This window comes from Octopus bimaculoides, chromosome 4 (genome assembly GCF_046866305.1).
Source record: "Octopus bimaculoides isolate indiv1 chromosome 4, ASM4686630v1, whole genome shotgun sequence".
Taxonomy (NCBI): Eukaryota; Metazoa; Mollusca; class Cephalopoda; order Octopoda; family Octopodidae; genus Octopus; species Octopus bimaculoides.
Window position 1 is genome coordinate 19,261,193 of NC_142931.1, and position 12,605 is coordinate 19,273,797.

Here is a 12,605-nt window from a genome sequence, read left to right on the forward strand (position 1 = left end):
TAACTATCTCCAAACTAGCAATGGCAGATTTGTTTTTAATTTTATTCTTAAATCTTAGGACAACATATTGATATTAAAAATGAAGTGGCTTTGTCTAGCAAGCTTGTTTCAGGTACCTTTTATCTGTAGGTCAGTGTATATTTGCTCATAAGGCTCTTTCAAATAGTTACATTACTTCCTTCCATGCCGAGTGTCTAGACAAATAAAACTAATTAAGAACCACATATGATGAACAATTCTAATCATGCAATTGCAGTGAATATATCACTTAAGTTGCTAACATATTGACAGATTGAGTATAACAAATATTATTTTTATCCCAACTACTGTTATGAGTTTTTCTACAGTTGGCTGACACACTAGTCAATTGTAAACTAATCAATAAAGCTTTGTTAGATGCAGAGACTCACTATTTCAAGGCTGTTCACTATTTTAGGCACATTATGTTTTCATCATTGGATCATTAGGGTTATCTCTCTAATTATTGTCTTGCTCTCAGTCAACAAATTTATGTGATCAAAGGCATCCTGTGCAACTTTTCTTCTGTAAGATGACAGTGTAATTTGAGAGAAATTTAGCTATTTCTAGCACATCAAATAACCACATACAAGCTACCCCCATTGGTTTGAGATGTCCCTCTTCTTTCATTAGGATAAGAAAAAAATATATAAATTTTTTTGTTTAATAAAAGATAAGTAAACCAATAAGTATTTTTCCATAATTTCTTGTTTATTTTTTTATTGCAGCGATTATGAAATAATCGAAAACTCTGAAAAGAACACACCGGAATATCTTCAACCAACACGCTTTGAAAAAAAATTGCTGAGTGTGCGATTCCCTGTAAAAGAACGAGAATACTGCAAATTAGTGACAGTGCAAAATTTAGTCTTTGAACCCGAGTCTACCCCTGAGACAAAGTAGGGTTTGATAATTCACTTAAAAAAAAAAAAAAAAGTATTCTACAATATAATTTCTTTGGACAATTCCACGTAAATTGATCTGTAAGTTATGGATGTATTTATTAATCAGAGAAAATACTTCTTACTTCTTGAACAATTTTCTGAAGCCTAAAATGTGAAGAGCAACTTTCTATATGAATTGAACATGATTAGCAATGAATACCACTGGTGTCCTTACTTGGCACAGCTTAACACAAATGTCTTATCCATGCTGATTATCTTTTAATGTTATGTAACTGGTGTCTCTATTATGGAAATAATATTCAGTGAATTCAGATTGCTTATTCTTTCTTCAGCACAGCATTTGTTTTAAGCTTTTGTTTTCACTGAATCAAATATTTTTGCTTCCCGACTGTATGGATGAGAGTTTATTGCCACTGTCACATGATGGGCAAGTGACCCTCATAGCTTCTGGCTGAGCAATGCCTTGATTTATGAAAGGAATTTGGTGGATGGAAGCTGTACAGAGACCTTATTTCACATATATATATATATATATATATATATATATCTTTTGTTGACATATTCACAAAATAAAAAGCCTCAACAAGAAAACAAATATGCAGGTGCTTTCAGATAAAAATCCTTTGAGTTATTTGTTCTGCCCAAGTTACACAGACAATCTCCTTGACATTTTCACCATTGCAAATGCAGAGAAACAGTGATTGACTCATTGAAAAGCTATAAACCAAAGCACTATTGTTCACAAAAAAAAAAAAAAAAAAAGCATGACCGCAGCCACTTGGCTGAAACACATAAATAAAAAAAAAAATTTGAAATATCTCACTAGGGTGGTAGCAGTATTTTAACAGGGATTGATAATAGATAGCACAGTTATTGTTTAACCTTTCCATTACCATATTTCTAGTGAAATAACACTGTTGCTAATAAGCTGGAATTTGGAAGATAAATTCACATGAAATTTAGATCACTTCAAAACAGAGACTTTGTGCCACCGAACCAGTGGTGGTCGTGAGTGGATTTGCTGAAAGATGCACATGTACCATCCGTACATGTGCATTTTTCTGCCACATATACCATCAGTGGTTCGTTGTAAATTTCACACAACCATCATATGCACCAGTAGTGGTACATTTTCATATTTTATTCTTTATTTTTGACATGGTTTGAAGGACATGTAAACAACATGATTGCTAAACTATTAAAGTTTAATTATGAAATAGTGTAAAAATGCCAGAAAATTACACTTCCTTGTAATAAAATATGCAGTGTGACCAGAAATATGTGGCACCTCCAGTAAGCTCTAATAACAAGGCCATAGCAGTTAACATTAATGGAAGAACTAGAGACATCAACCACAGAGAGGCTTCCTTGAAAGTTCTCAAACTTTTCAGTTCATTTAAGTTAAGGTGTTCAAAATCTAAAAACAAGAAAGGTAACTCCAATAAGATCAGTTTGGACACTATAGACATTTAGAGTGAATCACGTCTTTGAAGCCAATCGGACAGGTTTCAGGTTTATTACAAAAAAAATGAGTAACTTACAAAGTTATCTCTCTTGAATGAATATTTCTAATATAGACTTTTTTTTACTTGCACGTTAAATTCACGAGCAGGCTGTTCCATTGATTGGATCAACCTGAACGCTTACCGTCATAAGCGCCAGTTTATTGCAGTTCACTTCCTAAACTCTGAACTGAACACTTTACCCCAAGCCTTCCTTCTAGAGCTTTATCCCTCCCTGCACCTCTGGAGATGTTCAGTTTGAACATCTGCAGGTTAACACAGAGTTATAAACTATTAAGTCTGTACTAACAATGTAGTCAATAAAACGATTTTACTAAATATTGCCTTTGCAGAGAAGAAAAGCAAACATTAGTTCAATGTTTAAATCTGATCAAGATATGTGGTGGTGGGAGCAACAACACCAAAATTTCAGTTAATTAAGATTGGAAGGATACAGCAAGAAAAAATTAGCAAACACAATAACAAGTCTGGACATGTTTTCGTTTTTTATATGTCTCCAATGAAGCATAGTTTAGATAAGAAAATCACTTTATGAAGGACATACAAGTTGACATAACATTATAAAGGCTTACCTAGGAATGCCATCTGCAGTGGAAACACAAAGTCAATGCTAACGTATATAGTACGGTTCATTTCTCACTATAATACACAAAGAAAATTAGTTATGCTACAACCAGTTTCAATTTAAAGTGAATTATCTGAAGTACACATATCTTGGTAATTCACCAACCTTAAATATTACACTAGGATTGCTAAAGCAAGCACTGTTTTGTGCAGGCTGCACATTAATGTCTGAAACTAATGAAGCAGAGACCTGAAGACAAAGATGAAAATATGGAAGCAGCTGTTCTTCCAAAACTCTTTTATGGGGTAGGCCAATAAAATAAAGATTAGTGTTAGTTAGTCAGAGAAAACCCCAAATTCCAATACTGTTGTTGTTGGCACTCCGTCGCTTACGAGGTCGAGGGTTCCAGTTGATCCGATCAACGGAACAGCCTGCTTGTGAAATTAACGTGCAAGTGGCTGAGCACTCCACAGACACGTGTACCCTTAACGTAGTTCTCAGGGATATTCAGCGTGACACAGTGTGACAAGGCTGACCCTTTGAATTACAGGTACAACAGAAACAGGAAGTAAGAGTGAGAGAAAGTTGTGGTGGAAGAGTACAGCAGGGTTCGCCACCATCCCCTGCCGGAGCCTCGTGGAGCTTTAGGTGTTTTCGCTCACTAAACACTGACAACGCCCGGTCTGGGAATCGAAACCGCGATCCTATGACTGCGAGTCCGCTGCCCTAACCACTGGGCCATTGCACCTCCCCCAATACTGTATGTAGGAAGAAATTACTTAGGAATTTGATATGTGTACTCATAAAGGATAGGTACAGAAAAAGTGCAATAAGATGATCTCTGGAATTTTGGCAATCAGAATTTCAGTGATGACAGATGAACACCACAAGTAGCTCACTAAACAGCAATAGTTTCCAGTACATCAGTTCAAGGAAGTTCCTTTGAATTTTTAGAACCTTACCACTACTCTCTGGAGCCTAGAAGCAGTTTTGTTCTACGTCACATTTCTCTTGGAGGCTTTTATAGCTTCTTCTGATTCAATGATTTAATTAGTACTTGAGAGAGCTATTGGAAAATGATTAATCACTAGAGTAAGAATGGATAGAAAAGGCTCAAGGAGTTGTAACCTTTTATCAACAACAAAGAATTTCTCTCTATGCAAAAAGCAAACTTTATGAAGCATGTATAAGTAGGGATTGCACAAGCTTCATCTTCATGAAAGGCAGATCAAAAGTGAGCCAAAAAAAGAGTAGCTGAGTATCACAAGCATGAACTAATGCATGTAAGATAAACCATTGTTATAGATATATGTAAATGCTGCATGGAAAAATGGTGTGGCAGAGGAAGACATGGAAAGTTGTGGTGAGGTTATATCTCCATATATTGAACCTTAGACTAGATGGCAAAAGACCAAGAATATTAGCAATGTGCTGTACAATGGACATGATGATGATAGCAGCTTGTTAGTTTCATAATCAAATTAAAGAATAACATACTGTATTTCCTGTTTGCCTTCGTGGCATAAATCCATCCAAAATATGGCTAAAGTTATGCAACAATAACCATGACAACTTGAAGACTTGGGATTGCTCTTGCTTTTACACAGTTGTAATCATCATCAAAAATTTAATAAGCATCTTCTGGGACTGAGAAAGTAAAACAACCATGTAAATTAAAATAAACTAATATTTAATTAACATTATGAAATTCCAGTATTGAGAGTTTCAGCATTAATTTCAGATGTAGATTCTTGTGTTTTAGAATTAGTTTCAGTTTTTTGGCTGATGCCATGTGGGGACAAGTCCTTTGCTGAAGCAGAGATGTTTGTCACAGCACCTTCAAGTGGTGTAGATGAAGTGGTTGTCATGGTTGGGTTGTCTACCTCAGATGGCATTTTCAACCATGCAGCAGGATTGTCTAACCACAGTTGGTGATCAGGTCTCCAAAGGAACCGTTTCACTAAGCCACATTCTAAGCAGGTAACAATGGTGTGCTTCTCTCTGCGCCCTAGAAATATATGGATTTATGGTTTAAACTACAAGAAACAGGATTTGTAGAAAATAAAAATAAAAATGAGTTGATTTAATGTTTGTTAGATTGCTTCTCAACACTAGAAAATGCTGTCACTATCTTAAAAATTTATCTCCTAGAATTATTGGCATCAACTCTAATGACTCAATACCCACCTTTTTTTTCCTTCAATGTCACCTAGATGTGGTAGAGTGCTAAGATAATAGTGGTTTAAGCTCCTATGAAGATAGAAAAAGCAAACTTTATGAAACTTGTATGAGGAGGAAAGAAAATGGATGATCTGTAGAAGCTGGAGTAAAACGAACTGAACATGACCTATCAACTTCAATGAATGAAAGGCAGAGCAAAAGTGAGCTGTGAGAGATTGTGGTTGGGTACACACACTGTACAAAAGAGAATTCTTCAAGCTGGAAGTTTGTCCAAGTAAATAGCCAATAGAAATTGACAGAATGTCCATATCTCATACTCTTTTACTTGTTTCACTCATTTGACTGTGGCCATGCTGGAGCACCGCCTTTAGCTGAGCAAACCGACCCCAGGATTTATTCTTTCGAAGTCTAGTACTTATTTTATCGGTCTCTTTTGCCGAGCCGCTAAGTTACGGGGATGTAAACACACCAGCATCAGCTGTCAAGCGAAGTTGGGGGGACACACAGACACACACACACACATATATACGACGCGCTTCTTTCAGTTTCCATCTACCAAATCCACTCACAAGGCTTTGGTCAGCCCGAGGCTATAGAAGACACTTGCCGAACCCGGAACCATGTGGTTCGTAAGCAAGTTACTTACCACACAGCCACAGACTATCTGCAGAGCCCAAAAGTAAGATTTACTTAGGAGCATGAAATGTCTATGTACAAACTATTTAAATCATGGAAAATCATCAATGCTGAATATGATTAATTTTTTTAAATAAGAAAAGAACATGAACAAAATTATTGTCTGTACATTCCACTAAATTGTTTAACTCAAAGAATATACTAAAATAAAATTACAATCAAATTTAACATTACATATTAACCTACCCTTATTTCTTTACTGCCTACATGGGGCTAAACATAGAGGGGACAAACGGATTAAGTTGATTATATCGACCCTAGTGTGTAACTGGTACTTATTTAATCGACCCCGAAAGGATGAAAGGCAAAGTCAACCTCAGCGGAATTTGAACTCAGAACATAGCGGCAGACGAAATACCGCTCAGCATTTCGCCTGGCGTGCTAACGTTTCTGCCAGCTCACCACCTTTTTAACCTATCCTTACTAAACGTGGGGTAGTCATGTCTCCCCAATCGTAAGACACCTATGCATGTCTCTCTATCATACTTTGGTCTCTCAATATCTGGTTTAAAGCTGTCTTCCTCTTGTCCATATACCCCTCCATTTAGTCAAGGTCTTTTGTTTTTGTGCTCACTTTTATCTTACAAGTTATTTGGCAACCTTACTAGCAGCATGCAAAAAGCACTAAGTACACACTTCTAAGTGGTTGGCATTAGGAAAGGCATTCAGTTGTAGAAACCATGTAAAAACTAAAGCTAACTTTTAGAGTTCAATGCAGCTCAGTATATTTTATCAAACTGTCCAACCCATACTAGATTGGAAGAAGGACATTAAATAATGATAGAAATACAAACAATACATGAACATAGATAAAAGCAAGAGACCTACCTCGTACAGAATTAATAATAAAAAAAAAGCTCACTTAACATGAAATTGTACTGTGAACAACAGCTTTTACTAAGGAAAATGTTTTTATCTAAGACCCCTATTGTTATATTGTCCTTGTAGGTTAAGTACTGAGCAGATGATATAGAACTAATCCCTTCCACTAAAACCTGCTGACCTTGTATTTAACTCTGAAATCTTTTTTTATTTCTCAATTCAAAAGCTATTCACGTTAGAAGAGATACTAAGAACAACTCAAGAACAGACAAATATGGTTAGTATTGTGCGATGTTACTTTCATGTGTTTTTCATTTTGTATGTAATATAGGATATATGTGCATTAGAGGTATCAGCCTGATAATAGCAACAGTAATAGCTAACATAACCCGTTATAAAGTGATGTTCCTTCACTCGCGAAATGTCTGACACCAAATTAAGTCGCGCATCAGGGGAGACAACTCTGTCTTCGCTTAGCTGTTTAATTGTCTTCCTGGGAATTTCAGTCTCAGTTAAAATAGAAGAAAACAACTCAGCCGAGTTGTTTTGTTATCTCTAATTTCTTGTTCAAACTATTTTGTATATTTTTCAACATTTACAGCTTTGTCATTGGAAAATGGACGCTAAATGATGAAAAAAATTGAATGATTTTTTTTTTTTGATAAGGGACGTAATACGTGTATATATTTTTTTACGATAAATAAAGTGTCACGGCTGCGATTCTGAATTTTCTTATTTCTCTACAAATTTGGATTTATTTATTTATAACATCTCTTTTTCCATGTTTGCGTGGATGTGACACTTTAGTTATTTTCACAGCAGAGTGCCTTCTCTTCTTTGAAATAAAACTAAAGTGTTTTGTTAGTTTTTTTTAGTCGGGCAAACTGAAATAATCAGTATTAAGTAGATAAGAATTTTTGACCAGTAGTCCAGCATCATGATCTCATAGTCACATCCTCTGAAATAAGTTGACTGATTAAACTAGTGAACAGGGAAGAACATATTGCACGTCTGCGAAGAGATGTCTTTTCTACTACATAGTCAAGAATTACTACCACAAAATAGTAAATGAACTTCAGTGTTCTTGAAAATAAACTGCCTGCAGGCATAGATAATAAAGCTTGATAATGTTTTAGTATGAGGGAAGTGGTGAAGATAGAAGAGAAATATTTTAGTCTCTTACTTCGAGATCGGATCGTAGCAGTCAATCCAGGTACTAAAAGGCTGAAGCATCTTTTACATATCGTTCTTTTTAAGTGAGGGTCTCTGTAATGAAGATTGAAATAGCTTTTAATCATGACACACAGTAAATTATCATTCTGAGATTTATGCAGATTTACACACACACACACACACGTGTGTGTGTTTGTGTATATATATAATCAAAATCGCTGACATGGCTGACGACAGTACCGCCTGATTAGCACTCGTGCCAGTGGAACGTTAAAGCACATAGGAACGTGGGGTGTAACCAGGCCACTTATGAGTACCCCTGTTGCTTTCAAAGACCTGTGGAGGCAAATGTAAACAAACCAAAATCGCTGACATGGCCGATGACAGTACCACCCGAATGGCACTCATGCCAGTGGAACGTTAAAAGCACATCCAAGCGTGATCATTGCCAGGGCCACGGATTGGCTCTCGTGCCAGTGACACGTGAAAAGCACCATTTGAGTATGATCGTTGTCAGTGCCACCAGTGCAGGTAGCACGTAAAAACACTTTTTGAGCATGAGCATGGTCATTGCCAGAACCGCCTGACTGGGCTTTGTGACGGTGGCACGTAAAAAGCACCCACTACACTCTCGGAGTGGTTGGCGTTAGGAAGGGCATCCAGCTGTAGAAACTTTGCCAGGCCAGATTGAGCCTGGTGCAGCCTCTGGCTCACCAGTCCTCAGTCAAACCGTCCAACCCATGCCAGCATGGAACGCAGACATTAAACGATGATGATGATGAAAGATAAGATCCAAAGATTGAGGTGTAGGAAGAAAGTTAGCTTCAAGCAATCTGTAGTATATACATACACATATTTATATATAGGCATGGCTGTGTGGTTAAGACATGTTGAAATAAACGAGCTACACAAGTAGGTATGCACTCCTTCCGTCCCCCACCATCTCAAATACATAAACAAGTGAGGGAGCCTTCTTAATTGTAGGTTAATGGAGATATTGCTTGAAGATTTCATGTTCATGCCTATCTGAAGCAAGTCATTCCTTCCAGCAAGCTAATGAAACACTTTTCAATTACACAACATTCCTGCTATTTAGGAATATGTCTGATGTAAACAAAATTCTTTTACACACACTTATTCAAATGTCAATTATTGTACAGTAACAACCAAATTGCATGCATGTGATAATGTTATTCAAACAAAGAGTTCTTTAAAGTTGTATTTTGGTAATTTTCTTCCTTTTCAGAAGCCAAAAAAAAAATATTAGTTTCAAATTTTGGCACAAGGCTAACAATTTCAGGGGAGGGTGTAAGTCAATTATATTGACCCCCAATGTTCAACTGATACTTTTTTTATTGACTTTCAAGGGCAAAAGGCAAAATTGACCGTGGCAGAATTTGAACCCAGAATGTAAAGAGGGATGAAATGCTACTAAGCATCAAAAGATATTAACAGGTAATAGTTGGTCTACGATGAAAGGAGTTTTCTTAAAACAGAAGTAACTATTATACACATAAAACGTAGTTAAAATGTAAAGGAACAGACATTGTGAGAAACTTGATGGTATACTGAAGTGAATGATGGTGTAAAAATAAGCAGTCTTGAATTTAATAGATTCAATTTGAAACTGTAGGCACAGGTATGGTAGTGCGATTAAGATGCCTGCTTCCTAACCATGTGGTTTTGGTTAGTTTCTGTCTACTAAATCCACATGCAAGGCTTTGATTGACCTGAAGGGCTATAGTAGCAGACACTTGCCCACGGTCCCATACAGTGGGACTGAACTCAAGACCACATGGTTGGGAAGCAAACTTCTTAACTACACCTGTGTCTAATCTGATTATATAAAAGGTTGATTGATAGCAGAAATACAGAATGTAAAGTTGGTATAAGTGGGATTCAAACTTAGAACTGAAAGCATTCCAGAAAATGAAATGTGACTGGTTTAGAAGAAAGAATTAAAACAAAGAACAATACCAACAGTCTAAGAACTTGTCTCTGTGCAATAGTCTTCAGTGTGTTGATGTAAAAGCGGACAAGACCAGTGTTTTGTGGGTTGACTGTCAGAGTTAAATAGGCTGCCTGAAAAGAAAAAGCAACAAAAACACAGAAATTACAAGATAACAATACATACAGGTTCTGATAAATGAATAACCAGCCTACATTTCATTGTTCTTTTAGCGTCTATTTTTCTATGCTTGCATGGAGCAGACTGAATTTGGCAAGGCAGATTTCCTACATATACTGTAGCCAAGCCTCACCTGTTTCCAAGCAAGGTAATATTTCAGCATAGCTAGACATGTCACAGAATATTGCAAATGAATGACACACCTTGTGTGATAGTGACACTTGTTTACAACTATTAAACAACGTCAAAACAGGAGCACACATACATATATAAATATATATGACTGGCTTTTTTCAAAAGAGAACAGCAAGTGTTATACACGTCTGTCTAGATAAATGTATTTTGGAATATATTGTTAAGAGTTTGATTCAGAATTAGGTTATCTAAGTTGTAACAACAATTCTATTTCAGAATTTAAATGCTTGGGATACTGAGAGCATTTTCTGACTCTCCAAGCAGCTGGTTGGGGTACACAAACACAGAGACACATACATAGGCATGTGCATATGAAGGGCTTCTAGTCTGCGTCAACCAAATTCACTCATAAGGCATTGGTCAGACCAACTTGCTCTTGCCTAAACCTATTTGATAAGTTAGAGTTCAGCATTCTAAATTACCATCAAGGGATTTTAATGTTTCTTTCCAGATATTGAAGTTTAGGGAGCTTAGTAAATACCCATTACAGAGATAATGGGAAGGGGGTTAACGGCCCTCCATTTTGGGGTTGAGGCAGACCCCCCCCCCCAAAAAAAAATTAGACTCAGGAGATCTCTGCTTCAGTTACCAGCAGGACACTGTCAAAGCAAAATGTTTCATAAACACTTGTTTTCGTAAGTGGGTGTCGAAAGTTTAAGGTTGAATATCAAGATCTATATTTCAATGTCTGTTTCGGAGGTCCGTAGCTGAAACAGTATTATGGACCACTTTTTGTATTCAGCTAAAAACACTATCAGGGGAGTGTTTCAGATTAGGAATCACATATCTAGTTTTTAGTGACAGAATGGTTTACATCTTTAAAAATATAGATAAAACATTGCAGGATACATGGATAATAGTTGAAGGTTTTTGGAAATACAACAAAGCCTGTAACATCAGAATTCTTATAATAGTAGCAATAAGATTACGGCTTCCTGTGGCTTGTCGTACACAACCGTACAGACTAGGAAATGTACAACCGATACTGCAATGTCTTCGAGGAGGAATAAAGTACTGTGTTTTTCATAAATAAGATAACTCATACTTATAGATAACATCATCCACTAATTTATATCTTATTGCTTTTCATTTTCACATTACTGAAACCTTACTTACACTTCTAAATAAAACTGTCTCCGTTTCGAAACTTCAAAATGCAAAAAAAAAAAAAAAAAAAGTCATATACACACGTTATCTACCGATATATATATATATATATATATATGGTTATTATATCAAAATTAGACAGTATTTCACTCCGGACAGGGACACCAGCGTACTGAGTATATAGATAACGTTTGAACACGTAAAATATATTTTTAGTATTTTACAACTTAAGCATTTATATATATAGGTTATTGTCGAACGAGAAGGAATTGGAAAGCAAAATAAAACATGTCAGTTAACTTGCTGTTTGTTCCTGTACAGAAGAGTGATTATGTGACAACAATAACAACTTTTATACATACCTGATATAAAAAATTAATTCTTTGAAAGCTTTCTTTAAACGGAATGCCTTTATCACATTTCCCCATGTGAGTTTGTTTGGAGCCGGTAGCTTATGAAGAGCTAATTAAATAAATTAGTTTCGTATTCACAATTACAATATATATATATATTTATTTATTTATTTTCGTATAAATTCCTTTAAAAAAAAAGTGTATTTAAATTATTTCTTTAATCTTTATTTTGCTTTGTTTCGGTCATTGGAGCGTGACCATACTCGGGCATCGCCTTGAAGAATTTTAAACGATAAATCGCCCCCAGTACTTTGTCGTTTTTGATTTTCTTTCTAAGTCTTGTAGATTTTCTATTTATTTCTTTGGCTGAACTGCGAAGTTCTGGGGACGTCAACAAACCAGCACTGGTTGTCAAAGAGTGGTGGGGGATACAAATACAAATGCGAAAACACACGCATAGACGTGTGTGAGTATGTGTGTATACGATGGGCTTCCACGCAGTTTCCGTCAATCAAATTCACTCACAAGGCATTAGTCGGCCCAGAGCTATAGCAGAAGACACTTGCCCATAGTGTAATGCAGTGGGACTGAACCTGAAACCATATGGTTGCAAAGTGAGTTTTTTAACCACACATCCAGTAGAATTGCTAAATGAATTTTTCTTCCAGTACTACTTAAGAAGAATGGTCCCGATGCGCGCACCCGCGCTAGTCAGTGGCACCCACGATAAAAAACAAACTCCACTTGTATAAATACATGTAAACTGTAATCGGTGGGTGGGGTTCTATCTATCTATCTATCTATCTATCTATCTATTTCGCGGGGTGGGGGGAAACCTATCTATCTATTTCGCGGGTGGAAATTTCTATCTATCTATCTAATTAACAATCTAATAAAACAAACAGCCGGCTAAATGAATGAATGAGAATAAAACAAATT

At 36.2% G+C, this 12,605-nt stretch overlaps 2 protein-coding genes and 1 long non-coding RNA gene across 5 annotated transcripts in view; 1 reads left to right on the plus strand and 2 right to left on the minus strand.

The window, feature by feature from the left end:
• Positions 1 to 1,236, plus strand: part of LOC106881343 (uncharacterized) — a 152,710-nt gene extending 151,474 nt beyond the window's left edge. For all 3 annotated transcript variants that reach the window (XM_052966923.2, XM_052966924.2, XM_052966925.2), the window contains one exon: positions 747 to 1,236. In XM_052966923.2, the coding sequence (XP_052822883.2) occupies positions 747 to 921 (175 nt within the window). In that variant the 3' untranslated portion in view covers positions 922 to 1,236. The remainder of the gene's footprint in view (positions 1 to 746) is intronic.
• LOC149135975 (uncharacterized) lies at positions 709 to 3,085 on the minus strand. The gene is made up of 2 exons (XR_016241386.1): positions 3,019 to 3,085; positions 709 to 838 (listed from the first exon to the last, which is right to left on the minus strand). It is a non-coding gene; the product is annotated as an uncharacterized LOC149135975 (long non-coding RNA).
• A 1,599-nt stretch (positions 3,086 to 4,684) lies between these two features.
• On the minus strand, positions 4,685 to 11,781 carry LOC106881459 (ribonuclease P protein subunit p21). The gene is made up of 4 exons (XM_014931855.3): positions 11,676 to 11,781; positions 9,865 to 9,965; positions 7,894 to 7,976; positions 4,685 to 5,019 (listed from the first exon to the last, which is right to left on the minus strand). Exons 1-4 carry the CDS (start codon positions 11,739 to 11,741, stop codon positions 4,712 to 4,714), a joined length of 558 nt encoding a protein of 185 aa, XP_014787341.1. The 5' UTR covers positions 11,742 to 11,781; the 3' UTR covers positions 4,685 to 4,711.
• Positions 11,782 to 12,605: the final 824 nt, after the last annotated feature.